This window comes from Oculina patagonica, chromosome 4 (assembly GCF_052425735.1).
Source record: "Oculina patagonica isolate OP01 chromosome 4, crgOcupat, whole genome shotgun sequence".
Taxonomy (NCBI): Eukaryota; Metazoa; Cnidaria; class Anthozoa; order Scleractinia; family Oculinidae; genus Oculina; species Oculina patagonica.
Window position 1 is genome coordinate 63,195,453 of NC_135761.1, and position 25,407 is coordinate 63,220,859.

Here is a 25,407-nt window from a genome sequence, read left to right on the forward strand (position 1 = left end):
GTACTTGTGGGCACTTGTACCATTCCTGTTATTCCTGAAGGCAAACACTACATTTATCTTTCATCGGCTGTTCACTTATTGGTTTAGAAGTAACTCTTGATAGACAAGTCGTTATGTTACGTACAGTTTTGTTTTGTACATGCTTCAAAAGACTATGCTTCGCTTAAAGCGGGTGTGATTTATTTTTTTTGGTGACTATTGATTGATTGCACGAGTGATGATGTTAAGGAGATAAACGCGTTTCGAAAAGTTTGGAGTACAATGGCCTACAAAAGAACTTTTATAAACATCGTGCAACACTTCATTGTTTTCCAGATTATATAGACTATTGTTGGACCGCATTATCGTCATTGTTTGTTAAATAAAGCTTTTCACTGAGACATGTTGCTTGGCTTATTTTTTGGGGGGTACTATTTTGCTAGTCAGCAAATAAAGAAGCCACATGCGTCTTACACTTTAGTCAAGGCCATTGAAGGTGTAACTAGAGGGCACCATTAAAAAAGCATGTAATAAGTGATGAACTAACACCTCCAGAAGGAAGAGAGAATGTCCAGTGTCTGTGCACAACTTGTGAATTAGAATAGAATATTTGACCGCTCTCGTTTTGTGGGTCTGAAAATTGTATACCTGGGAACATCAACCTATTTAAAGGAATAATGAATATTGATCTCAAAATAGGCAAGGAATAATGAATACTTGTGAAAAATGGGCGGGGAATAATGAATATTTAAAGTGAAAATATTCCGCTTCAACCCCCGATGTAAAATATCGCCATGGAAAAGGCCTCAAAGCATTTTGCAAAATAAGGTATTCATTTGACATCTTATAATGCGCGTAAAATTTGATTCCTGGAAAAATTCCGTCTGAACACGAGATGTATCCAATTTGAGGACTGAAACTTTTCTGGAAAGCTTGCAGTCAAGCAGTCACTGAAAATGATAAGCTGCTTTCGAAAATGCGTGAATGGAAGAAACGATATAGCGAGTTTCCAAGTATACTACGAGCAGTCCCTTATTCTTTTCGGGGCCAGTCGGGTGGGTGAGTGACATGAACTTTATTTGTTTTCTTTAATATAAAATTTACAAAAGTACTTGCCCCGCAACTAGTTAAAAAAACTTATTGAGGCGGGCGCACAAGCACTGGAACACACGGGCACGCGAACGCACACATGCCGGCACGCGAACGCACACATGCACGCGAACGCAAGCAAACGTTATGCCTCGCGTCTTCTTTGTGTCGGCAAAGTGATCTTCTCGCGTGTTTGTGTGTCCGCCCACTTGATTGACACTGAAAAAAATGAGACACTGTTCGTAATTTAAATTTTCGGTTACTTTGGATCTTTTTATTCCTGAACTTGAAGCCAAGTGGAATATCTACACGTGAATATTTTTATTTGTACTTTTAAGGTCCTTCAAGTGACCACAATGGCAATCCTGATGCTTATTATTTGTACATGGAAGTTTCCAATCGGCAAGGAGGTGAAAAGGCCAGGATACTCGTCACACCGCGATTTCAAGGTTAATAATAGTTTGGTGTCCATAACTTACTGTTCATTCCCAGATCTTCTCTAACTTATACTTACACAGATATGAAAGCGCTTCTTGTATAATTAAGCCTTAATTTTTCATGTTTGTAATCAACTAAATCTCCCCCAATCTTTCCTGTTCTTTTTCCATTATTGTCTTCAGTGTAAAGTTATTATATAATTGTGCATCAAAACACTTAATAGTTACAAATACCTTTGCGAGTGTAAAACTTCTTAGTGAGCAATTGTGTAAAAAGAAGTAACGACCAGATTGTGAACCAATATTAGTAATCGCGGCTGCGACATTTTGTTATTTTTACAGTGTATAAAATAAAGAGAAAGTAAGGGAATACAATGATCTTAACATTGAAGGAATATCCAAATATGTTACAGTGAATCTGGGCTGACAGAGCGCCTCGGGTTAACTGTGATGGACTGCATCCCTTCCGGGTTAAGTAGAGCTTGGTTTTCACTAGCGACGCAAGCACAAGCGCAAGAATAACAGCTCTCATTTCACCATGAAAACGGCTTCGACTCAAGCAAAAGCACAAGCGCAATGTAGTTTTATGCTTGTGCTTGTACTTGCGGCAAGCACAAGCGCAAGGTTCAAAATTTGTCCTTTTTGCGTGATTGCGCTTGTGCTTGCGTCACTAGTGAAAACCAGGCTTTACGACTGGAGTGAACTTTACCTACTGTACACAAAACATTACGGCAGTAAGTAATCGCCCCTTATTGATGCATTTTTTTTTGTATTACACGAACAGGCGATAACAATGGGCTTTGCAAACTTCGATTCTATTATCATATGTATGGTGTCGGGATTGGCGCTCTCCGCGTGTTAGCCGCTGACCGGTACTCTCAGCGCACGCTGTGGACAAAGTCTTACACACAAAGCATCTATTGGTCGAGAGCTGAAATTCCACTTGTCAATATGTCGTCCTCGTTTTATGTAAGTTTCACTGTGTATAACCGACAAGTATCATTATTCCAGACAATTTTGCTAGCGGCAATGTTTCTTAGAATTGTGCCTTTGGCCAACAACAGGCCTGTCCGCGGTTTTGTTATATTTTTTCTCTTTTTTTTTTTTTGGGGGGGGGGGGGGGGAAGGCGGAGAGCGTGTGTGCAGGCTGACGAATGATACATCAGTGAGCTGACTAACGGGAAGTGTGGTGATTTGTTGGTCCGGATTTGAGTCTTGACTTAGGTCTTGGCCCATATTGTTGTGCTAGACAATTAAATCTGACAGTGCTTCTCCAACCAGGATTTAATTATTGAGAAGACATTACAAAAGTGCTTGTAAGGGTGGCCGGAGATTACTAATACTCCTAGGTACATTATGCTCAAATCTGGAGATTCACGCTGGCTTCTTAACTCTGCCCTTAGGACGAGGTTTAATGGATGGGTTTCCTGGAACCACAGCTGCCCAAATACTTCAAGCTACCGAAGCTGAAGCTGAATTACAATACTCAAGAAAAACACGTCTTGGGTACTTTTACATCACAAATGTTGTGCGGACAAAATAATTTATTGTCACCTTTCCTAAAGTAGCTTCGTTGTTTCCATTCTTGTTGATTGACAGGTGACGTTTGAAGGCGAGCACAGCGGAGTGAGTCCACACGGGGACATTACTATCGATGACGTGTCGTTCACACCAGAATGCAGACCCGCCCCACATGGTACCGTTAATTATACCTTCTTTTTTAGATAACAAATCTTCCTTGCTGTACCTCTGAATTCTCTAAACCAACATGTTGTTGTTGTTTATATTTTAGAAAACGTTACGTGTAGGGATGGCACCTTTCCATGTGGCAGCGGCGAATGCATTTCTTCGTCTCTTCAATGTGACTTTAATGATGACTGTTACGACGGCTCGGACGAGCTAAACTGCGGTAGGTTTTCTTTGTTTTGCACTTTTTTTTTTCATTCAACCCTGATCTACTACGTCTACTGGGCGAGAAGCGAAAAAAAAAAAAACGCGGACAACTTTTTTGCGTCAAGCAACATCAAACAAAAAACGCTCATTACTTTGCGCTTCCTTGTGGTAGTAGGAGGCGCGGTGGCCAAATGGGTAGCGCGCTCAACTCCGAGTCGAACGGCCCGGGTTCAAGCCCTGGCCGGGGCGCCGCGTTGAGTTCTTGGGCAAGACACTTTACTCTCACAATGCCTCTCTCCACACAGGTATATAAATGGTTACCGGCGACATAATGCTGGGGGGTAACCCTGCGATTGACTACCATCCCATGCAGGGGGGAGTAGCAATACTCCTAGTCGCTTCATGCAACAGAAACCGGGATAAGCTCCGGCTGTATGGGCCACTTGGCTCGGACACAGACTTTACCTGACTTTTTTTCCTTGTGGTAGAACAAGGCGTTAGGGTGCATTCTTAACGTATCGTCTACAAGATTTTTCTATTGTATCTGTGTGATTCCTCCTCTCGTGTCCTTTAATACTATGCTGATAGTTCTTGCAATTTCCAGGTCTCCAGACACCAGGGCGATGTAATTTTGAAGCTGATCTTTGCCACTGGCAGAATTTGACAGATGATGATTTCGACTGGGAAAGACATACCGGGCACACAGCCAGCCTGGACACTGGACCCTTGTACGATCACAGTAAAGGTTATAGTGGGGGAGGTACGTGTCTTTTTTTTAGTAAACTATGATAACTGCAAAGAGTCGATCGCAGTAAATTAATGACTTAACCTATCTAATACCCTACCCTGGCCCTGTTGAAAACTACTGCTAGTCGAAATATTGGCCATTAAAAGCCTGCGTATCTTCATTTCCGTCGTACAGGCCTTACAATTTAGGTTGTTTGTTCTACAGTTTGAGTGACGTCTAGTACACGCATCCCTTCGGGAGAAAGTTGCCACGTAATTTTCAATTTGTGACATAATACCCTTTTCCAGGACTGAGAAATGAGAAAACATCGAAATAAACCGACGAAGTTCTTTTGCCGAAGAACGGACTGTGAATAAAAATTAATGTGCGTTAAGCTTATCAGACTACATAGACACAAGCCAGTTTGAAACGTGTTTGGATATTTGAATTGTTGCAGGTTATTACTTGTATATCGAGGCTTCTTCCCCGCGAAAGTCAGGCGACATTGCACGTATCATCAGCCCGCAGTTTATGTGGAAGAATGTGGCCAACTGCTCGGTAAGTTTTATTTGCCTGGAATCAGCATAATTTGCACGTAAAAAACGTTGATCACCGTTTTGAAGACCCTTTACTTCATAGTGAACCCACACATAATTGTCTTGGCATCCCATTTTTTTTTCGGCCGAATTATCGTATCTACTACATTTTTTCTTTTATTTTAAAACTGTCTAATCTTAAATAGCTGTAGAAAGAGAAACACTGTAAATTCTCCGTCTTGGGTAGTGCTCCATAAACACATAATTTGGTCATTTCAATTTGTTGTTTTGCAGAGGACGGCTAAGAAATGTACCAATATGTATGACGCACGCACAGAACCATTACAATGCTAATAAATTATTTTATTCAGTGAAGGCCTTATTGCTGACCTTGTTGTTTACTTAGGGTGCGTTTCTTTGGGAAAAATCTAAATCCGGATTCTTGATCCAAAAACGGATTTTGCGTTTCTTTACCTGTATCCGAAAATGGATTAATCTTGGATCAATGATCTGAAGAATCCACACTTCGAGTGGATACATCAGTTCATATCTGAATCCGGATTTTTAGAATTCATGATCCGTGCGTTTCTTTGGGAAAGGATTCGAATAAAAGTACCTTGGCCCAGCGGTCTTTGCTGTGAAAATACAGGTTCACTCTTTGTAAACACTGCCATACGGAAAGTTTTAGCAGAGGCGGATCTAGGGGAGGGGTTTAGGGGGTTGCAACCCCCCCCCCCCTTGAGCAGCATTTTTTAATATTTGTATGACTCTTCATAAAAATAATAGAAAAAATGTTTCATAAGTAGTTGTTTCACTTCCACTGAATGATTGATTGTCAAGTTATGAAAATTAGATAACGTGCATTTCGCGATAGTTCATTATATGAGAAACAACTGAGAACGGCACCATCTTGAAAACTGAGTGGTGGGTAAATCGTTTCTTTAGTTTGCAAAGATGGCAAACTTTGTGGCAAAGAAGGAACTTTCAAGCAATCTTCTACTAGCACTGTGTGCCTATAACGAGAATGCTTCTCCAAACATCCATCGTCTTCTCCTCATCGCATGCACCCAATCAGTAGTGCAGAAGCTGAGCGGTCATGCTCGCTCATGAACTGTCTAAAGAGCGCTTCTCAGATCTCGCTGTTATTGCCAAGCGTTATTCTCAGAGATTTGAGGTAGACGACGTATGCAAGCGCTTTGTAATAGTTCATCCAAGAAGATTCTTTCAGGCTACATTGTTCGATTAACGAGCCGTTTAGAGAAAGGACAAATAACTATCGTTGTTACTGTTGTCCCTTTTAATCATGCATTTTGGTTTTCTAGTTAAAAAGTAAGGTTTAATCTCCAGATTTTACAGCATTCCTTCACAAACGCTTTTTGAGTCTTGCGAAGGCTGGAAATGGCGTTTTAGGACATGTTTTAGAGGGTAAAATCGGAAAAATTTCCCCGGGGGAAGCATGCTCACGGACCCCCTAGAAGATATCACTATCCACCCCGATAACGTCGAAACCTATTAATTAAAGGTGTGCAACCCCCCCCCCCCCCCCCTTTCAGTAATTCCTGGATCCGCCCCTGTTTAGGCGGTTATTTCGATCAAACTACAAAAATATTTCACGATAAAAGGAAACAGTAGCTTCAGATAGGTATGTAGTATCATTTTAAACGGGATACAGGTTTTCTAGAACAGCCACTGTGTGCCTACGGAAGTTGTATCCTTTTGAAATTGTCACGAGTTAAATTTGCACTGATCATTTTGCAATCATTCTTCGCTTTCAGATGCTTTCTCGCCACATTGTGCTTAATGCTAAAGAAGATCTACTTCGACGTGTGGTTTTTGTAAAAGATTTTGTATGCTTAAATTATTTTAGCTAGGATACATTCGACGAAAAATAAATTTGTGCTGATATTTTATGTTCTGTGCGAAATGTGTTTACGGGGTTGTCATGGCAAAAAATCCGTTTCCGGATTCTTCGTTTCTTTAGGAGCAAAGTATCCGTGTGATCTGAGATCAATGATCCAATTTTGGATTTTCTCAAAGAAACGCACCCTTAGCTTATGATAAAATAAGCTCCCTTCTTTCATTAAAAGAAGGCTACGTGGTTATCAAACGCATTTTCATCGACCCTGTTGTCTTTGCTTTACAGCTTCGGTTTTATTATCACATGAAAGGCCTGTGGGGATGGTCGACAATAGGGACACTGAGAGTGCGCCTGAGGAACACTATCACCGGTGATGAAACTGCTGCCCTGTGGTCAAGGACTGGCAACCAAGGCAACCAGTGGCTCCGAGCTGACGTTCCCATTAATACTACATGGACTGTATCGCAGGTACGTTTAGAACTAAGAAGTTTTTCTGATTAGTGCGAATGCGTGAAAAGAAAGGATGGTATATTGTTAGCTTGGTACAATTTTAAGAAAGTTATTAATCGTACATTTTCTCACCCTCCCCTCCTCAGGTTATTTTCGAAGCTGAGAGAGGATTCACATTTCACGGTGACATCGCCATTGATGACGTATCATTCTCGCCCCAGTGCTATCCGTCCGAAGGTATGAAACCGAACGCATCATTCTCGTCCCCAGAGCCTCTTGTTTCTCTTAGCCGGGTGAGCCTGGGACACGAGGAACAAGTGGCTCTGGAGGCAATTTAAATCTAACCAATCAAATCAACCGTTGTAAAAATCCCTCACAACAAAGGGGTTTTTAAACGGTTGATTTGATTTGAAACTCATCGGAATCCCTTTGCCTGACTGAAACAATACAGTAGAAACATTCTGCCAAATTTTTCGGTCGCTTTATGACAGATTTTCGTCATCATCGATAGAACAGACAGGTTCATGGTAAACTCCTTCTGTTTTGTTTTTTTGTTCTGTTTTAAGCGCAATATCGTCTTCAGTGATGTGTCCTGTTGAAAGAGCTCTGACACGAACGGCGAATTTTTTTAAGGTCGTCGTTCGTAACTTTCCTTAAATATCCTTGTTCTTGTCCTTTCCTTAGCTGTGCACATTTACAAGAACTACGACGTCCGTTTAACGGATGGCAAAGATGGTTCATTTGAGGGACGTGTCGAGGTGTATCGTGTAGGTACCTGGGGCACGATCTGTGATGACGGCTGGGGCCATGAAGATGCTCAGGTTGTGTGCAATCAATTAGGGTACGCTGGAGTGAAAACTGTCCACATTAAGTCGTATTTTGGTGAAGGGAAGGGACGAATCTGGTTGGACGACCTGGCCTGTTTTGGAAACGAGACCAACCTTGGCCAGTGTGCGCACAATGGATGGGGGAGTCATGATTGCACTCACGAAAAAGATGCTGGTGTTGTCTGCGACAAAGGTAAGAGAAACTATGGTTAGGCTTTTTTGGAGGTTGGGGGAGGGGGGGGGGGGGGGTGTTTTCGAGAGAGCTTTTCTTGGGAGCGCTATTTTTGGACGAACTTAGAACTATCAAATATGGTTGGTTTGTTTAGAGGATTTGTATTTTAATAAAGAAGAGATTTTTGTACGGATTTGTCCCAACCAGTATTGTAAAACTTAAAAGGTGTCACTTTTCTTAAAATGTTTAAGTCGGAATCCGCCAGGACTTCGAGTATTAATTGGACAAAATTATGTACCAAAAGTATTTACATCTTATTGCGAATTTCTGTGTTACTGTTTCTTTTGAAGAACTAAAATTAATATTACTCGATCTCCTGATGAATTCTGTCTCAATTCGTTTGATCTTGCTTCTCATCGTGATCATGACTGTCCTCTAGTCCTCTCCTCTGTAAAGATAAAGATAAGATAAAAACTTTATTACCGTGTCTGTGTGTTTAGCCCTTATGGACTAATTGGGGACACAATTAAAATACCTAAAATACTATTAATAATGCTAAGCTAGAAATATTTAAAATACTTAACTAAAAACTAAAAAAAAACAACTAATATTTACAATGTCTTAAAATGTCTTAAGCGCAACAGAGTTTGCAACAGTTACTATTGTTGTCCACGTAGTCCGATAGATTGAGTTTTCTAATTTTAGTTTTGAATGCAGCCACAGTCGGCGAGTTTTTCAGGTCTTTGCTTAATTTTGACCATAGAAGTGGTCCAAGATATCTGATACAATGTTTCCCGTAGCGTTTAGTATCAAAACGCGGTAAAACAAAATCACTGTTTCTAAGCGAGTGTGTAGTGTCTTTGCGGACAAAAAGGGCAGAGACGTTGTCTGGCGCAAGCCCGTTCTTGACCTTGTACATAAGCGTTGCTGTATCTTGTAAACGCCTATTATATAATTGCCTATTATATAATTGTAAAATTGTCGTCACTATAATTTGCGATTAAATTTGTTCTAACAGTGTCAGCTACCAACTAAAAAAGTTCTAAAACCAACTAAAAAAGTTATGTACTAACTTTCAAATATAAAAGATTTAAATCATTGTTCGTGGAGGCAAATAATTTTTGCAGCATTCACGAAAACATTTGTAGACTTACACGGCAATTTGTTTGTTCTAACTCAAGATGGTGGAAGTACAACTAAAGCTTTGAGGCTGCGAGATGGTAACAATACGCGCAGTGGACGAGTTGAGATTTACTACAGTGGCTCATGGGAAGCTATCTGTTACGATGGCTGGGATATCCATGATGCCTTTGTGGCGTGTCAACAGCTTGGCTTTTCCGGTGCCGATAGTATCACACGGGAAACAGGCTCAGGAATTACCAGTACCTTGAAAAGAGTGCAGTGTAAAGGAAACGAAAATACACTGGGAGACTGTGTTCATGGTGATTGGAGTGTGGGGAATTGCAGTTATGGATATGCTGGAGTTATTTGTACTGGTAAGTTTTACTTCAGAAGTAGCTTATAAACGGGATTTTTTGTAATTGTCACTCAATCGTTTTATTTCTCGTCACGTAATTTTGTACTGTCACGTCACTCAAATTTTCCTCCCTCGTGTTAGGGAAGACAGAATGCGTTACAAGCCATTAGAAAATTTGCCTGACAAACAGAAAGAGTATATTTGTAGGAGACAGGTCAACCATCCAAGATATTTTTGTCAAGTTGCCCAAAAAAGTATACCCATTTCCCTGAGCACGATTTTCGGTATATCATTTTAAAGAACGTTTAGCTAATCCAGTTTTTTTTTTTACTATTCAGTGAGGTTTTCTGTTTATATTTTGTGTACTTCAGTTTTGACGTCCACTAATCTCAAACTCCACTAAACACTTTTTAAACAAGAAGAATCGAACCCTTGATCAACTTTTATTCCTGCGTTAGTTGGCTTTCGAACAACCCGGCCCTGGCACTATGACAGAAAGATCCAATAGGCCCGCCCACCGTGCCACCGTGTGTCACTTTTTAAATCTAATATTTTTTTCATCTTCCCTCTCTGTATAATGTAGCGGAAGGAACTGCCGAAGGAAACATACGTCTCCGCGGCGGCAGCTCTGAAAAAGAAGGCCGTGTCGAAGTGTTCCACCGAGGGGAATGGGGCACAGTTTGTGATGACGGCTGGAAGAAAGAGAACGCTCGAGTCGTCTGCTTTGAACTTGGGTTCACAAGCGTGAAAAAAATTAAGCAGAGTTTTGGACCAGGGGTGGGGAGAGTGTGGCTGGATAGAGTTAACTGCAATGGAAGTGAATCTGCCCTGGTGAATTGTCATCATAATGGCTGGGGCTCTACTCCTTGCCGACATTCAGAAGATGTTGGTGTAATTTGCTCAGGTTAGTTGTGAGTTTGTTTATTAACCGGATGCTGTATTCATTTTCTTTTCGTTTAGTTTTTTTATATCTCTAACTAGATGTTACTTGTAGCCTGGTCGTAGTTTTTTTCCTTCTTGTTTCTTCTTAATCAAGTTCGAGCCGTGAAGCGGAGACTACAAAGCACGAATTATGTCCTCTTATCTTTAAAGTAAAAGCTAATTGTTTTTAATTTTCCTTTTTCAGACGAAGCTTATGTCGGCTGTTATACAGATAAGCCCCAGCATGTCATGACCCACGAATTCACATCGCCAAGTAAGAACGAACAATGTTGTATATTCTTTCTATAAATAGGATAACGTTATTTTTCCAACTCTAAGATGACTTTCGTAGTGTGCGGCGATTTTCAAACATTCAGATCGCGCGGCACACGCGCGAATTGATCATCGTCAAGCTCAACGCACGAACACGCGCGCGGAATGTTTCTCGTCATCGATGATGAGGGTCATACGAAACCTGCTTACCTTCCTGGTATTCTTCTCGCTTGGTGGCAAAATATCGAATAATTTTTTCCATTTTTTTCCATAACGATTGAGAAAAAGGATGCGTTTAATGTTTAATTTTTTCCCACACAGAATAAATTAAATCATTTATTCTGACCGACGTTTTCCGTAACTTTAATAGCTATGACCCCGGTAAAATGTGTACGCCGTTGTCAAAGCAAGGGATTCAAGTACGCAGGCTTGGAATGGGCCAATGAATGCTACTGTGGAGATCACGTGAGTTAGAATTATGTCTGCCCTCGAAGATGTTTGCACCTGTGTTTGCATAAACCTTAAAAAAATGATGGGCTCCCTCAGAATTTGAACCCATGGCATCCGCCCTACTGGTGTGATGCTCTACCAACTGAGCTATTGTCAGCTCATATGCTTAGTGAAAACTATGAATGACATTAGGCCTTTTTACAATTATTTAAAATGGAATTGTGTTTGCGAGGATTTTGTTCATAATTGGAATGTATATTTCGTCCTCTTGAGGAAATTATGTGAAGTAATTTTTGCAAAGGTTTGAAACTAAAAGCCTCAAAGCCAATTTAAAATTGAACTTGTTGGGGGAAACGATTTTGCGATAGACTGAAAGCTTTTTAAAACTTGACAAGAAGTTGTTTTTATATTTAATCCTGTTTTATTTACAGTATGATAGATATGGAAATGCTACTTCATGTAACCTCCCTTGTCTTGGAGACACCAATAAAATCTGTGGAGGACCGTGGGCGCTATCTGTTTATAATACTGGTGAGGATCTTGATTTGGCTAGTTCACTGAGAATCCAAGAAACCATTTTAATGACTTGTATAGTATTTGGACGAGTGGCTTTTGCCAATATACGATACAAAACCTCACATGCACCAGTTTAGATTTCTCTGGAAAAACAATGTCTCTAGGCTTCGCCTTCGACTCAAATTTTACTGCCACGCACGCTCATAGTCACAAAATTTGTATCGTCTTAGTTTCGCCGACAAATGAGCACTAAATAAAGAAGTTTCTTTTTGGAATTAAACCAGAAAGACAACTGTTTGTCCTTCTGCTATATACGATGGTATTAGACCGTCTGCAAGTCTGTATTGTCTGAATGTGTAGCTTAAAAATGATCGGCATAACAATTTACTTTTTTAAAAAACGTTTTATTTTCAAATTGTTTCTCCGTAGATCCAGCAATAGTACCAACTGCAATACCGGGACACGCCGCTGTAACACAGAGTAAATAACTTCATTGCATTTGTTACATTAGTTTTACAACCCTTGCTTTGAGTTTTTTCCAAACTTTCCTTCAATTTTGACCTTCCATGGACTTTTCACCATATACAGTAAAAACCCGCGAGTAAGAACCAAACATTTAAGAACCTGTTAGACTGAAATTTGCAAATCAGATACCATTTTTATAAGAACCTATTTATCCTAAAATTTAAAAACAGGTTCTTATTTTCTAAAATTGATTAAATATGTCTACTTTTGGGAAAATATGATAAGTCAACATTCTGGATCCTCTTTGGAGATACGTAACCTTGTCCTAGAAGCCTTTTTACACCAGATGTAATGCAAATTTTACACAAGAAAAAGGCCGAATACCACTAAAATCTCTATTTAACAACATTAAAAATTTTTCTTCAGAAATTAAGAACCTATTAAGAACCTAATTAGCCTGAAAAACAATAGGTTCTTACTCGCGGGTTTTTACTGTATTATGATTGGATATTTTTTTTAGGTTGCACAAGACGTATTTATTACCTCCTACAGTGGCACTATCAGATCCCTCAGCAATTCTACGGTGGAGATCACAGATCGGGTTGGGTCTCATCGCCTGAATTTCCTACCAATTATCTCCACAGTACTATCTGCATCTGGGTATTAAACCTCTTGCCTGGGACGCGAGCAAAAATAACTTTCAAGTCTTTCTACACGGGTAAGTCCTCTTTTAACAAAAAAGGCGCACACAATACTTTGTGTCGTATAAAATTAAGTATACCGTTTGTCTTCCCCGTGAATGAACGGCACGCAATGCATGCAGAAGCGATGACGTTTCACAAAGGGAAAATAAAAAGAGAAAAATACAAAGGGAAAATAACATAAATAAAATTGTTCAACAAAAGACATCCGATATACGATATTCTCACGTGCAAGGTCAAAGGCTGTCTCGTAACATTTTTTCCTGCGGTTAGTTCCCAATCTGGCTCTATTGATCAGTCTATCGCGCGCAACAGACTAAAAGGTCCGCTCCATTCCCCTGTTGGCATTAAGCGATGCCGTCGTGACGTCATCACTAAAAAATGCGCTTGTCAGCAGTTTTAGTATGCACATAAAAGGCATTCTTGATCGCGACCTCTGGGTACGAGAATGCATAAAAGGAAGACGTTTTGCATTTGTTGTGAGCCGCGTAAGATTTTTTGGCATTATTGATGTGGTTGTTGTTCACCGTGGGGTAAGATAGTAGGACGTTGAACGTTTAAGATTTTTTAATCGAGTAAGATTTTTTTGTCGATTTGTACATTGTTGTATTTCATGAGTGATTCTGCACAAGCTCCTTCAATTAGCAATCATATATTTTAATTGTTGTTAACCACTTTTTAAAAAAATAATACATAATGATATTTTAATTGTTTGTTCTTCTGCTAGAAAAATATTACGACTACATTGAAATAAGAGATGGCGAGAAGGACTATTCCGAGCCGTTCCTGACCCCGTCTGGGGGATTCTCTGGCAACTATAGCTACTCTGTCACGGCGTCTGGTAATGTGATGTGGATCAAATTCTACACAGACTCTTCAGTGTCCAAGAAAGGATTTAATCTGACATACGAAGCCGTTGGTAAATTCATGTTCTATAAATTCATTATACTTTCCTTGTTAGTTTTTCTGAACTTGTCGGTCTCTAAAGTGGTAATGCTGTTACTACCACCTCTTTGAACAAGCCACCTCCGTTGTTCAGGAAATAATATGCAGTAGGTTGTGGTATTATACCTAGCCCTAGTAAGCCATGAGTACACCATAAGGAATCGTAGAGGCACGTCACTGAAAGGCCAATAGAAATAAACACATACGGGGTCAATAGAGTTACACGATTAAAGGGTCAACAGAGGCACAAAACTAAAAGGACAACAGAGGTACACAAATAAGAGGCCTGGCACTATTAAATGCACGCGATACTAGGGACTAGTAGAGGTGCACGATAAAGGGCTCAGTAGAGGCACATAACTATAAGGCATATGTAGGTATAAAAATATGGAGCCAGTAGAGGTACACACAAAAGGCACTTTTAGATGGACTTGATAAAAAGACCAATATATACACGCAACTAAGAGGCCAACAGATGTCCAATTAACACTTATGTCCAGGATTGAACGCAAGTATTGTTTAATGAGTACTTCATGTTTGACTGTGTTATTTGACATTCCATATAACTTCATATTTGACAAATTTTGGTGTGTTTTGGTGAACTTTTGTTGATGAGGACACTTTGTGATGGCTGTCATGAGGAACGTAAATCTCATTAGCGTTCAATCCTGGACATATCTGCTAATTAAGAGGCCAATAGAGGCTCGCTTTTAAGGGGTCGACAGAGGTACACGATAAAGGGGCCAATAAAAGGTACATAACTAAGCGACAATAAAGGGTTCACAATTAAGACGTGCATGACTAAGGGTACAGGGAATGGTTTATAAAAATAGCTGGTCCAACAGCATCTTAATTTCATTTTTCTTGACAGGTGCCCCTACTGCTGCTCCGCCGAGTACCCCGCCAATAACTGCAACTATTCCGCCATCAGAACTGCCTCTTTATCAGATGGTAGAGGGAGGTACGTTAAAACACCTCATAACATCTTCCTTTGTATTTTTTTACGCGGAAACGCCCCAGGGGCGGATTAAGGTGGAGGCTGCAGGGGTGCGCACCCCCCCCCCCACCCCCCGTGAGATTACCTGCAGCTTTCTAATACAACTGGTATTCTGCAAAAAAAAAACTATGTGGTTAATTGGTACACCCCCTCCTAAGAAAAATCCTGGATCCGCCTCTGCGCCCATGCTGTTGCCGTACGTTTAATCTTTATTTTAACATATTTGTTGCACACACAGTTCACTGTTCATCATATAATTTTCATTTGGGTGAGAACGGAAAAACCATTACAAAGAAGTAAAAAAGATATGAAAAAGATATGAAAATAAATTAAAAAAATTTAAATGAGGGTCCTGAAGGAGGGGTTTAATCCCATTTCTCACCCTTTTGTTTTTCAAAATTTTTAAAATCCCAGTCCCAGTTCTATTGTTTTCCTGTCTGTGATTCCCAGTCCCAGTGACACAAATCCCATTTCCCCAATGAAAATTTGCCCAAATTCCAGTTTCCACTGTACCCCTTAAGGCCCCTCTTTAATGACCCCTTTTGACTGAAGCACGCAGGCCATATAACAAGGGCAAAAGACGAGGATCCATATTTAACAGCTTAGACCGAGAAAACGAGGTTATTGGAAGGTTATTCGAGACATTATATGCAATGAAATCTCTTGACATGTTTTTTCCTTTAGCGCAGTTTCCCGTTGTCAAAAACGTGATTTTCCTATGCGATACATCATGAATAACCACTTCCTTTGTTTTTAAAGGATGCGGTGTTTCGGATGCTGTGAACACGACTTTTGGTTACTTTGACTGGTTTCACAACACTGGCTTCGTTCGAAGCCCAAACTACCCGTCAAACTACCCCAACAACCAGCTCTGTCGATGGTCCGTTAAGGTCGCACCAGGCTACCGAATATTGGTTACCGTAGATGTGGCAGACATTGCCTACGCAACTCATGCGGGGAAACTGGGTGACAGTTTGCAAGTGGATGACGGGAAATCTTTAAAGCGCTCCCATGATAACATGGCGCCGTGGACGTTTTTGTCGGCAGGTCATCATCTCCGTATTCTGTTTGTCACTGACTCAGATGACACTGCAAAAGGGTTTTATCTACGTTACGAAAGAGGTATTTGAGTTTTAAAAATTACTTTTTATTTGTGGTAGATTGTAAAACTTTGTGTTTCACCTGTCTACAATGTATTTAAATGTGCTTTCCATACATGGAATAGTAACAACGTAGGTTACGTTGCGTTTGCGTTACCAATTTTTCCGTTTCATTGTGTTACATTGTGTCACGTTATCGGTGAAATTCTTGTCACGTAATGTTCCTTTGTGGCAGCCACGTCTACAAAACGAACTGCTTGACATGACGTAACACTGATCGCTGACTTACTTTGACTGTGCTTCAACCAATAAAAAAATTTACAAGGTTATCACTACCAAATCAGAAGTATCAGGATTGCGTGACACTTTCGAAGTCACGCAATTTTTCCTACTCAAAAGATTGCGCACTGATGTTTATCTGTTTTAACAAACACCTGCACAAGTACAATTAATTCATGTTATTAAATAAATGTACCTTTTTTTAATTTCTTTATGTCAATATTTTAACTGCTAGTAATGCTGCTTTGTTAACCAAGCAATATCACTGTACCTAAAAATAATTTTGTAAGCCTAAAATTAAATTTTTCTTTCTACTCTTCTTAAATACAGCCTCAATACTAAGTAATTCATTATTCATATAGTTCAAGTTAATACTCATCATGTAATGGAATCTAAGTTTAAATGTAAAACCTTACTTGTGACCCCTTGTTGGTCAGTTAACATTGCTTTTGTGTGGCTAATTGAAAGAACTTTGAGTGGAAAAGCGCTGTTTGCATACTTCTTTCTTGTACATAGACAAACCCTCCTGCCTGTATGTGTGTACTGTAAATTAGTTCTTACTTTGAAGCAGCTTACTAAAATAAGGCTTTGATTCTTTGCCTGCTGTTCACATGCAAATAATCTTGCGAAATTTGTCTATATATTTTGCATGCAAAAACGTGAATTTTATGTAGAGTTTTCGTTGCATTTCGAACAACTGTAAAACATATATATTCTGCACTAACCGTAATCTTATGAAGATCTTTACTTGTTTATTAATTCTGAAATGTCTCCACTCAGGCTTTGCACCACTAGAGTACAGTAGAGTATTTGCACCTGTATTGCAACAACCATGATTTGGAATCCAGATGAAGTCTCAAAATTTTGTAAACTTTCTATTCTTACTTTATAACTTTCACTGGCACTCTCTTATCTTTCCGCTGCAGTTTACAGTTTTGTGTTCTAGTCTTCTTTTCCTCCATCGGCTGTTTCAATGTTCGAGAAATGGTCGTGTTTCTTTAAGATGGTTACGACTTGAGGATCGCCTGAGCCAATTTTAATTTATTTATTCATGTTCAGTCAATATAACTGAAGAAAGTTCTACCATTCACACGCCAATCTTGACGTCCTCGGTAGAGGCATCATCGGTACAGACTTCTTCGGTACAGACTTCTTCGGTAAAGACTTCTTCGACAGAGGCATCTGTTTCGAGCCAGATGACTTCTACAGGTAAAGATATCGCTTTTTCTGCATGGTGGTTATTGACCTGGAACTCGCTGCATGAGACCGATAGTGCTTAGTGCATGCACAGGCAGCATACATGGAAGTTGATACGTAACTTATCGTCGCGAGAGTCAAGATCGAATTAAGAATTACCTCATTAATGTTTTTTTAGCGGTTTATGTTTGCGAATCAGGCCATATATTCGAATTCGATCTGGAACAGTGGATGTTGAGCCACTGCAGATTATTGATTTATTTATTTTCTATTTTACAATTCAAGCAAAATACGACTGAGGCCGGTTGTTTAAAGGGCAGATGAAAAAGTCCAAGTGGAGTCCACTCTGGACGACTTGACATCCGCCATGTTGTTACGTCAGGCTATTGTTTCGCGCGTTTCCAAACGTTGACATTATTCTGGACTGACGACAATCCAGTGTATACGTTTTTACAAAACTAACTGAGCTTTCCACTAATTTTTCCGCTGGACAACGTTATCCATCCTTTGAAAAACCTAGGCCTTATGAGTAAATATAAACCGCTCTATTAAATAGAAAACCGTTTCATAAAATTTGTATTATATCGTTTGCATGAATTTCAGAATGATTAGAAAAACGACGCTGAATGGAAAAATATAAATATCACTGACCAGATTTCCCGCAAAAGCTGGCGGCCGTTTAGTTTAACTGTAACTATGATAAAAAACTGTTTTCTTAAAGCTGCCTTGAATTTTTTCAATCTAACTTATTAACATTATGGCTGATTGGCTTGCTGTTAATGTTAATTTACTAACAGTTCATTGATATATTTACGCTCAGCCCAATTAATCCAGGCGACAAGTACATCAACTGTGCTAATATCAACAATCCAGGCCGCAACAAGCTCTCCTGGCAGAGGTATAACCGTTTTAATTATCAGCTTAATATCCAGCATGAAACAATAATATAAGAGTAGGAAATTATCGACTAATTGATTGAAATAAAGAACTTTTGTGTGTGCGCGTGCCTGCGGGCGCGTACACTCGAGATACGCGTTGAGCGAGAGAAAGCAAGTGTGCGAGAAAGTAACTAACTTTGATTGCGAGGGAATGGTTGAAGAGAATGAGAGAAAAAAAACAAAAGAATGAGTCGATCTGTAGTTATCACCCACAATGCATTCCACTCACTACACCACACCACTTAGTTAACTCGATAGTTTTTAGTGAGAGAGTTAAAGTTTTACGAGCTAATAATTAAAATAATATGAAATAGTAAACATTCTTATAAAGAATGAAACAGCCAATGAAGACAAATTAAGTAAACTTTACCAAACTTTTTTTTATAAGAAACTGAGAAAGATTTTGGAGTTATTGAGAGCCAGGGCTTTTCGGAAAATTTTCTTAGCCTTTATTATTTTTGTGACACGGTCAGATCAGCAACGAAGGTTTTTTGAAGGCAAATTTGGCCCCAGACGTCGCAACCACTGGCAAATGATTCTAGATGGAAACAAAATTTAACTTGCATGTGGTGTAATTTTAAAAGGATATGCTAAGGAAAGACTTAAATAAATTTGCAAGAGAATAACATAAACTTTTAATTTGTCGACTCCCAAAATTTCAAGAAAACCGTATAATTTGAAACTAAAATAAAGCAGAGATTGCTAAAGAGGCTGGTACCACGAGAAACATGTTCTTTCAACTTGTTTGACGACAATGTTTACGATGTAAGTTGAAAAGCATCGTCGTGCATATCTCCGCCCGTGTTACAAGTTGCGGCAACATGTTGCGTAAAGTAGCTATGAATGTTTGCGGTGCCCCCCCCCCCCCCCCCTCCCTCCTAACATTGTTGCATGACAAGTTGTAGGAAAATGTTGCTCTTATTACTTGGCCCTAAGTTAACAATAACACTAAAAACAGAGCATCAGATTAAACTATAACCTTGATGATGATAACACTTCGAAAACGTTCGGTGCTTCCAATGTTTTCATAGTTTTTATAGCCTAATATATAAACCATAAACAAATTTCATATTTATTTTTCGTTTCGTATTGATCCCAATTTGCTGCGAACAGCACCGATTCATCAGACTGACATTACCATGACAACAATGACTTCATTGTCGACGACCGTCATGACGTCAAGGTCGGCATCACCTACGATCACTATGACGTCATCTACTGTCACTATGACGTCATCCATGATCACTGCGACGCAACTTACTAAACAATCCGCTACAGATACTAAATATGAACCAACATCTACCAGAGGTAATGTGGTTACTTGCACTTTTCTAGCTAACTGTGTTGTTGTCAAGTAACACATGCATTCGAAACTGCAAATAACTGTAAGTAACTGCAATGCCCTAAAACGCAAACTCGACCTGACCTACATCGTCCGTTAGGCTCTGAAGATGATGATGATGTAAAATATAACTTACATTGTTGTTCTTACTGGTGTTGTCTTTGTTGTTGTTGTTGTTTTCGTCTTCGTTGTTGTTGTTGTTAGTGTGGTGTTTGTTAGTCAAACAGCGAAATCCTGATTTGTGGACCCCCCCCCCCCTAAAACTTAGACCGAAAAGTGATTTGCCTTCAATCAGTCGAACACCGTAATTTTACACCTGATTTCTCGAAATCCCTGACTTTTCGAACCAGTTTGTGCTTCCCCTGGAGATTCGAGAAATCGGGATCGTACTGTATTTACAAAGACAATAAAAGTACTTTAGTAAAACCACTAAACTTAAGCCCCAAAAAGTTTAATATTTAAGAGAGAACCTTTCGGACTTTAAACTATTCATAGTGGATATCTTAACTTAAGAAATGTAAACTGTATTTAGATCTTGTGGATGAATTGAGTACACCTCGTAATAACAAAATTGCAAGAGTCAAGTTGGCATTTTATGTTCCTTGGTTTGTTTGAAATAATTGTCTGCCAATAATTTTGTTTACCCGATCTTGCTACTAATTAGCACAGTTGCTAATCGTAACCTTCTTCAGCTGCTGATATCGAAGCTGTATCGGCCCATGTAAGGCTAACTGAGAATAAATGTAATTCAAACTTTACCCTTTAATTCCACCTACAAATTTTCGCATACTGGTCAATATATACTTCCTATGGTACTAGGTGATTAGTTGAAATTAGAAGACCGCAAAACAAAAAAGGTTTCAAAATGTTTTAAGATCAGATCACAAGTCTGCTTCAAATACAGACATAGAAGCCATTCGTGAAGGGGAACGTTGATCATGTGCCGCAGGCGAACGAGCCACGTGACACAATTTCAAGCAGCTGCGTCTATGTTTGAAATCGACTTGTGGTCCCACGAGCAATCAGGCGAAAGCGTTCTTGGTTTAAATGGTTTTACTGCGTAGTGTTTTGTATAGAGTGTTTTCACTCATGTGACCAGGGCCATATTGGTTTACTAAAACAAAAGATCATATTTTCATTAAAATAAGAGTTCAATTCCCGGAGGAATGGCTTGGGTGGTTTTCACCAATATGGCCGCCGTTCCTTTGTTTTGGAACACCAATATGGCTGCCGTGACGTCATATGCTCTATAGCATTCATATGTGGTGTTTAAAATAAAGCGTTCACTTTACACATCTCATCTCCATCTATCTCATGCAAATATGAAAATAATAAACACGTGATCCTCTGGGAAGAGTAAAATTATTAATTTGAACTTAAAGCGGTGGCAAAAGGACACATTGTTGCTCTTGAGTTTTCTCGGGCGAGCAAACGGAGAAACATTTGTTGTCGACACAAAAGAAACATTTTTTGTGTCCACAACAAATGTTGCGCGCCCCGGCAAATAGGGAAACTTTTGTGTCCACAACAATGTTCCGCAACGTTGTGTCCTCGTTTGCCACCTCCTTTAGGGGTAATTTTTAGTTCAATCATCTGATATTTTATTTGTTTTTCTAATTTGTAGTTTCTACTGAAGGAACACCAACACCCGGTAAGTTAATGGAAAATTATTCTGCATAGGATTCCCATACAAACACTATTTCATTGCATGTTTGCTTCATTTTATGGGGAGAGGTATTCGCATTATACTCAATTTTTTCTGTTCTTTCTTTTATCAGCTGTAGAAAATACTCTGGCGCCTCATAAAGGTAAATATCTTGTTTATCTTTCACTTTCGTTGTTTAGACTTATGTTAATAATGACATAACAATAGTCCATTTCTAAATTGTCTTTAACCTAAATGTCAAAACGAGTTTTCGTGCCAGGCCATTTAAATGAAAATGTTTTAATTCGCACGTTCACTTTCACATAAATTATGTAAATCTTATTTTCCCGCACGCGTCCTCGAGCATCTGTCTTCGGACAAGAGTTCACATATTTACGAGACCATGAACACTTGCTAGACATAAAGTTTAAAATTAAACTTTAGAAACAGTTTTCATCAATTTGGAGAAGTCTGTTTTGAACTAGTAACCACATCTCTAATCTGTACCTCTCAAATTTAACGGACATTCCCATTAACTGATGTTGACCAAAGTTTTAGTCGAAACTTGTCTTTCAAACTTAAAAACGTTGACCTTTTTCTTTTTATTAATTTGAAATAACTTGTGATTAATCTATTGGAGTTCTTGTTTGTTTACAGGAGGCAGGAGTGGCTTGGGAGGAGGTACCATAGCCGGGATTGTGGTGCCGCTGTTACTGCTACCAATACTAGTGGCTGTTGTTTGTCTGTTTGTTAAAAATAAAAAGAAGAGATACAACCAAGGAGGTAGGAATTCAGCAAATACTGTATACTGTGAGTACCATGCTAGATTTTTATTTGTTTTCATCAGCTAACGAAAGCAATATTCAGATAGTGAAGTTATCATGGCCCTCAGTTTTCAGGTTTGATTTTAAACGCAGATGAATGTAAGAAAATATATTTTGGATTCCGTCGCTTTACCTTAAAATTTAAGTCACTGCTGTTGTTGTTTTTGTTGATGTTGTTACTGTTATTGGTGGTGGTGGTGTTTTTTTTTTTTGTGTGTGTGTGTGTGTGTGTGTATGTGTGTGTTGTTTCTTCACACTTTGTTTACGAATAAATACAAAGTTGCGTTTTCACCTGAAAGAAAAAAGCCCAAAAAACAGCATAAACAAACTAATTAACTGCTACTTATAGAAATGCCTCTTACAAAACATTTGCACATGTAACAATACAATATAATACAATACAAGGGAGTTACTTTGAAAGTTAACTTTAGACTAACTTTGAGCAATTCTACGCATTGTTATTTTTGTTGTTGTCGCTGACATTGTTTTTTGTTGTTTTGGAGGCCGGCTTAATGGGGGGGGGGGGGGGGGAGGGGGCACCTGGTCCCATCGGGGGATTGCCAGGCCTCGAGTCGAAGCAAGATCTTGCTTCAGAATTTACTTTTCTTCCCCGCCTGTGTATGTAGTTGACTGATTTTCTATTTTTTGTCCTTTTCATTACCAGTCCGTCACGGGTTTGTCAACGAAGCGTACGACAACGTAGAATCGATGAACATGGCGCCCACTCAGCGAACAGCTCAGCCAGCCAATCAAAGACAAGCACCAACACAACCCTTACCCAGCCAAGAGCCGGTGGCTTACTTTACAAGTATAAACTACCGCCTTTTCTTTTTAAATACGAACTTCCTTTTCGGGTTGTGGCTGAACGTATTATTTTTTTAGGCTATTTGAAACCTGAAGATGTTGTTTAAACCTTTTTACTATAAGAGCGTTTTTCGAGTGACTGTTTTAAACTAAAACCAAAGTTATCACTCTGGCCAATTACAAAGGATATAGACAATTCAGTGAACCAAACTCGAAGCAACGGAAAAGCGCGTGAGAGTAATTGACGATCGATTGGTTTTGATTTTACTTGATTGAATGAGAAAGTAGCGCGAGTTTTTTTAAACCAATCACTAATGCCAATTCAAAGCAAACATGAATTACTTTCAACACCAAAGTGAATTTGTTTTGTTCTTTTTCAAATTTCAACCTTGAGTACGCTCTAAACGTAAATTTTATTTTTATGCCCTTTGCAGCCTCAACGCTTCTGTGGGATGCTAATCCATCGCAGGTTACTCCAAGCATTCTGTTATGAAGGTTGCCTCAACAGCGAAACATTTTGTTCGTTGTGACTAGTTTTAACGTAGCCAGTTCGTTGTTGACATGAAAATACCCGGTGAAATTTTTTAAAACTGGCCGGAACTTCGAGATTTCTTCGTTACCATCGCATGTTCATGGACGCGAGGCCACTAAACCGGTTGCACAATACATTTTTGTGCTAATTTGTGCATACCAGAAAAAAAAAGCAGTTCTTGGAAACCACTTGCCCTGGGGCGGATCTAGAGGGAGGGTGTATGTAGGGGCAGGGGGTGCGCAGCCCCACGCCCCGAGATGTTTGAACTTTCCAAGCACTTACTAATCATCGTCTTTTATTTCTTCAGCTGCTCCGCCTCCATACAGCCAGGCCGCCCCTGGGAGTGTTTATTTTGTACCTTTCGCCGCAGGCCCGGGGGGTGGAATGGCCCCTGTAGTGATCGACAACCCCGGATATGCTCAACTATACACAGCTCCTCCTGCTTACGAACCCACCGCGCGTGCAGCAGCGGCCGGGACGACTTCAACGGGGATTGGGTCGGTAACCAGTCTGCGAGAAGCTGCCAGGGATGACGGGTAAATATTCTGACTGGTGTTTTTTTTTTTACATTAAGTGTACGCTAAATGTGATGATTTTAAGTTTCAAGTGACATGTATTAAGTTCGAACGAAAGCCCTTAGCTGCAGCTGCGAAGCTAGAATGTTTTTGGGAGTGAGTTTACTTCTGCTTTCAGTGTTACGTGCATAGCGGCTTTCTATCGACACCCGTCTTTTGACGTGCTAGACACCAAGAGTGATCGAAATCGTCAATCACAGCCCACCAGCATGGTTGCTGGGCTCATTTGCATGAAACGCACAACGTATGCATCGGTTTTAATTGGCCCATTTCAAACAGCACGTCAAAAGATAATGTTGAAAAATGTATGCAGAAAGATAGCTATGCACGTAACACTGAAATCAGGTGTAAGCTGGTCCTTGGAGCATTCGTATCCTCGTTAAAGATGTTCAACGGCGACAGCGCCAACATTTGTTTTGTTAACATGCCGTAGAAAGTCAGAAGGAGCTAGTATATCACGCACTTTTAAACACAAATAAATAATAAAATGACACAACGAAGTGTGGATGGTCCAAACTGGACTTTATTGTAATGGACTGAACATTTATAACAATGGATTAGCGAAATGTATTTTTGATTTCATTTTTTTTTTATTTCACTGCTAAATATATTTCGTTTATGGATGTTCTTCCTTCCTTTTCTTCTTGCAGCGCCGCAGTACCAAATGGCAACATTGCACCAGGTACTTTATTTCAAGATTACAGATATGACATTTATGTTTTTACCATACAGTAAACACCCGCGTATAAGAACCTAGAAATTTTAGGTTCAGGCTGAATGGGTTCTTATATTTTGGGGTAGTTTTTCCGAACTCAGGCTGATTAGGTTCTTAGAAGGTTCTTATTTGTAGGAGTTGTCATAGTGATACCATTCAGAGAGCTACTGTTTTATACAGTATTCTATACTCTGTATTTAAAAGATTTTCAATTAAACAAACAATTTCCATGGTGTTTCTCAGAAATTTCACAATTTCTATCAATTAAAATCCAGTATTTTGGCTACAAAATAAGAGTGTTTTTTTTGTATAAGAACCTATTGTTCTTTGCCAGCCTAAATAGGTTCTTATATATTTGGGTATTAAAATGCCCAATTTCAGCCTGTAGGTTCTTAAATCACTAGGTTCTTATACGCGGGTGTTTACTGTATGGCTGAGTGGTAATTAACGTCTTTAATCTCATATTGTCTCTGTTTAGCGGCAGTTGCAGTACCGCTAGCCAGAGCGGTCCTTCCTCCCATCCGGGGTACCCACGGGGCGGCCGAAGGAGAGAAAAAGCACGTTCCCCAGGGGGATGAAGCCGGTGAGTTAAATGTCACAGGAAGAAGAGAAACAGTTTTAATTTAGTCTACATTGCTAATAGTGTTAGTTCAATTGTTTGCCTGTTGTTGTAACTTTATTCAGGTTTAGATTTCAGACTTTTTTTATTTGCACTATTCACAAGAATCACACAACAATTGAAT

At 39.5% G+C, this 25,407-nt stretch overlaps 1 protein-coding gene across 7 annotated transcripts in view; it reads left to right on the forward strand.

Moving 5' to 3' along the window:
* Positions 1 to 25,407, forward strand: part of LOC144651044 (uncharacterized) — a 41,577-nt gene that overhangs the window by 13,567 nt on the left and 2,603 nt on the right. For 4 of the 7 annotated variants that reach the window (XM_078510902.1, XM_078510901.1, XM_078510904.1 and 1 more), the window contains 29 exons: positions 1,407 to 1,517; positions 2,290 to 2,474; positions 3,105 to 3,201; positions 3,298 to 3,414; positions 4,003 to 4,158; positions 4,583 to 4,683; positions 6,805 to 6,987; positions 7,116 to 7,206; positions 7,654 to 7,989; positions 9,150 to 9,464; positions 10,029 to 10,349; positions 10,572 to 10,640; positions 11,010 to 11,104; positions 11,521 to 11,620; positions 12,035 to 12,085; positions 12,591 to 12,788; positions 13,499 to 13,690; positions 14,588 to 14,677; positions 15,473 to 15,835; positions 17,152 to 17,301; positions 18,110 to 18,187; positions 19,341 to 19,535; positions 21,194 to 21,220; positions 21,348 to 21,377; positions 21,872 to 21,997; positions 22,703 to 22,846; positions 23,682 to 23,910; positions 24,600 to 24,631; positions 25,143 to 25,247. In XM_078510902.1, the coding sequence (XP_078367028.1) occupies positions 1,407 to 1,517; positions 2,290 to 2,474; positions 3,105 to 3,201; positions 3,298 to 3,414; positions 4,003 to 4,158; positions 4,583 to 4,683; positions 6,805 to 6,987; positions 7,116 to 7,206; positions 7,654 to 7,989; positions 9,150 to 9,464; positions 10,029 to 10,349; positions 10,572 to 10,640; positions 11,010 to 11,104; positions 11,521 to 11,620; positions 12,035 to 12,085; positions 12,591 to 12,788; positions 13,499 to 13,690; positions 14,588 to 14,677; positions 15,473 to 15,835; positions 17,152 to 17,301; positions 18,110 to 18,187; positions 19,341 to 19,535; positions 21,194 to 21,220; positions 21,348 to 21,377; positions 21,872 to 21,997; positions 22,703 to 22,846; positions 23,682 to 23,910; positions 24,600 to 24,631; positions 25,143 to 25,247 (4,287 nt within the window). The remainder of the gene's footprint in view (positions 1 to 1,406; positions 1,518 to 2,289; positions 2,475 to 3,104; positions 3,202 to 3,297; positions 3,415 to 4,002; positions 4,159 to 4,582; positions 4,684 to 6,804; positions 6,988 to 7,115; positions 7,207 to 7,653; positions 7,990 to 9,149; positions 9,465 to 10,028; positions 10,350 to 10,571; positions 10,641 to 11,009; positions 11,105 to 11,520; positions 11,621 to 12,034; positions 12,086 to 12,590; positions 12,789 to 13,498; positions 13,691 to 14,587; positions 14,678 to 15,472; positions 15,836 to 17,151; positions 17,302 to 18,109; positions 18,188 to 19,340; positions 19,536 to 21,193; positions 21,221 to 21,347; positions 21,378 to 21,871; positions 21,998 to 22,702; positions 22,847 to 23,681; positions 23,911 to 24,599; positions 24,632 to 25,142; positions 25,248 to 25,407) is intronic. The other 3 variants (XM_078510906.1, XM_078510907.1, XM_078510908.1) reach the window with 3 other exon arrangements.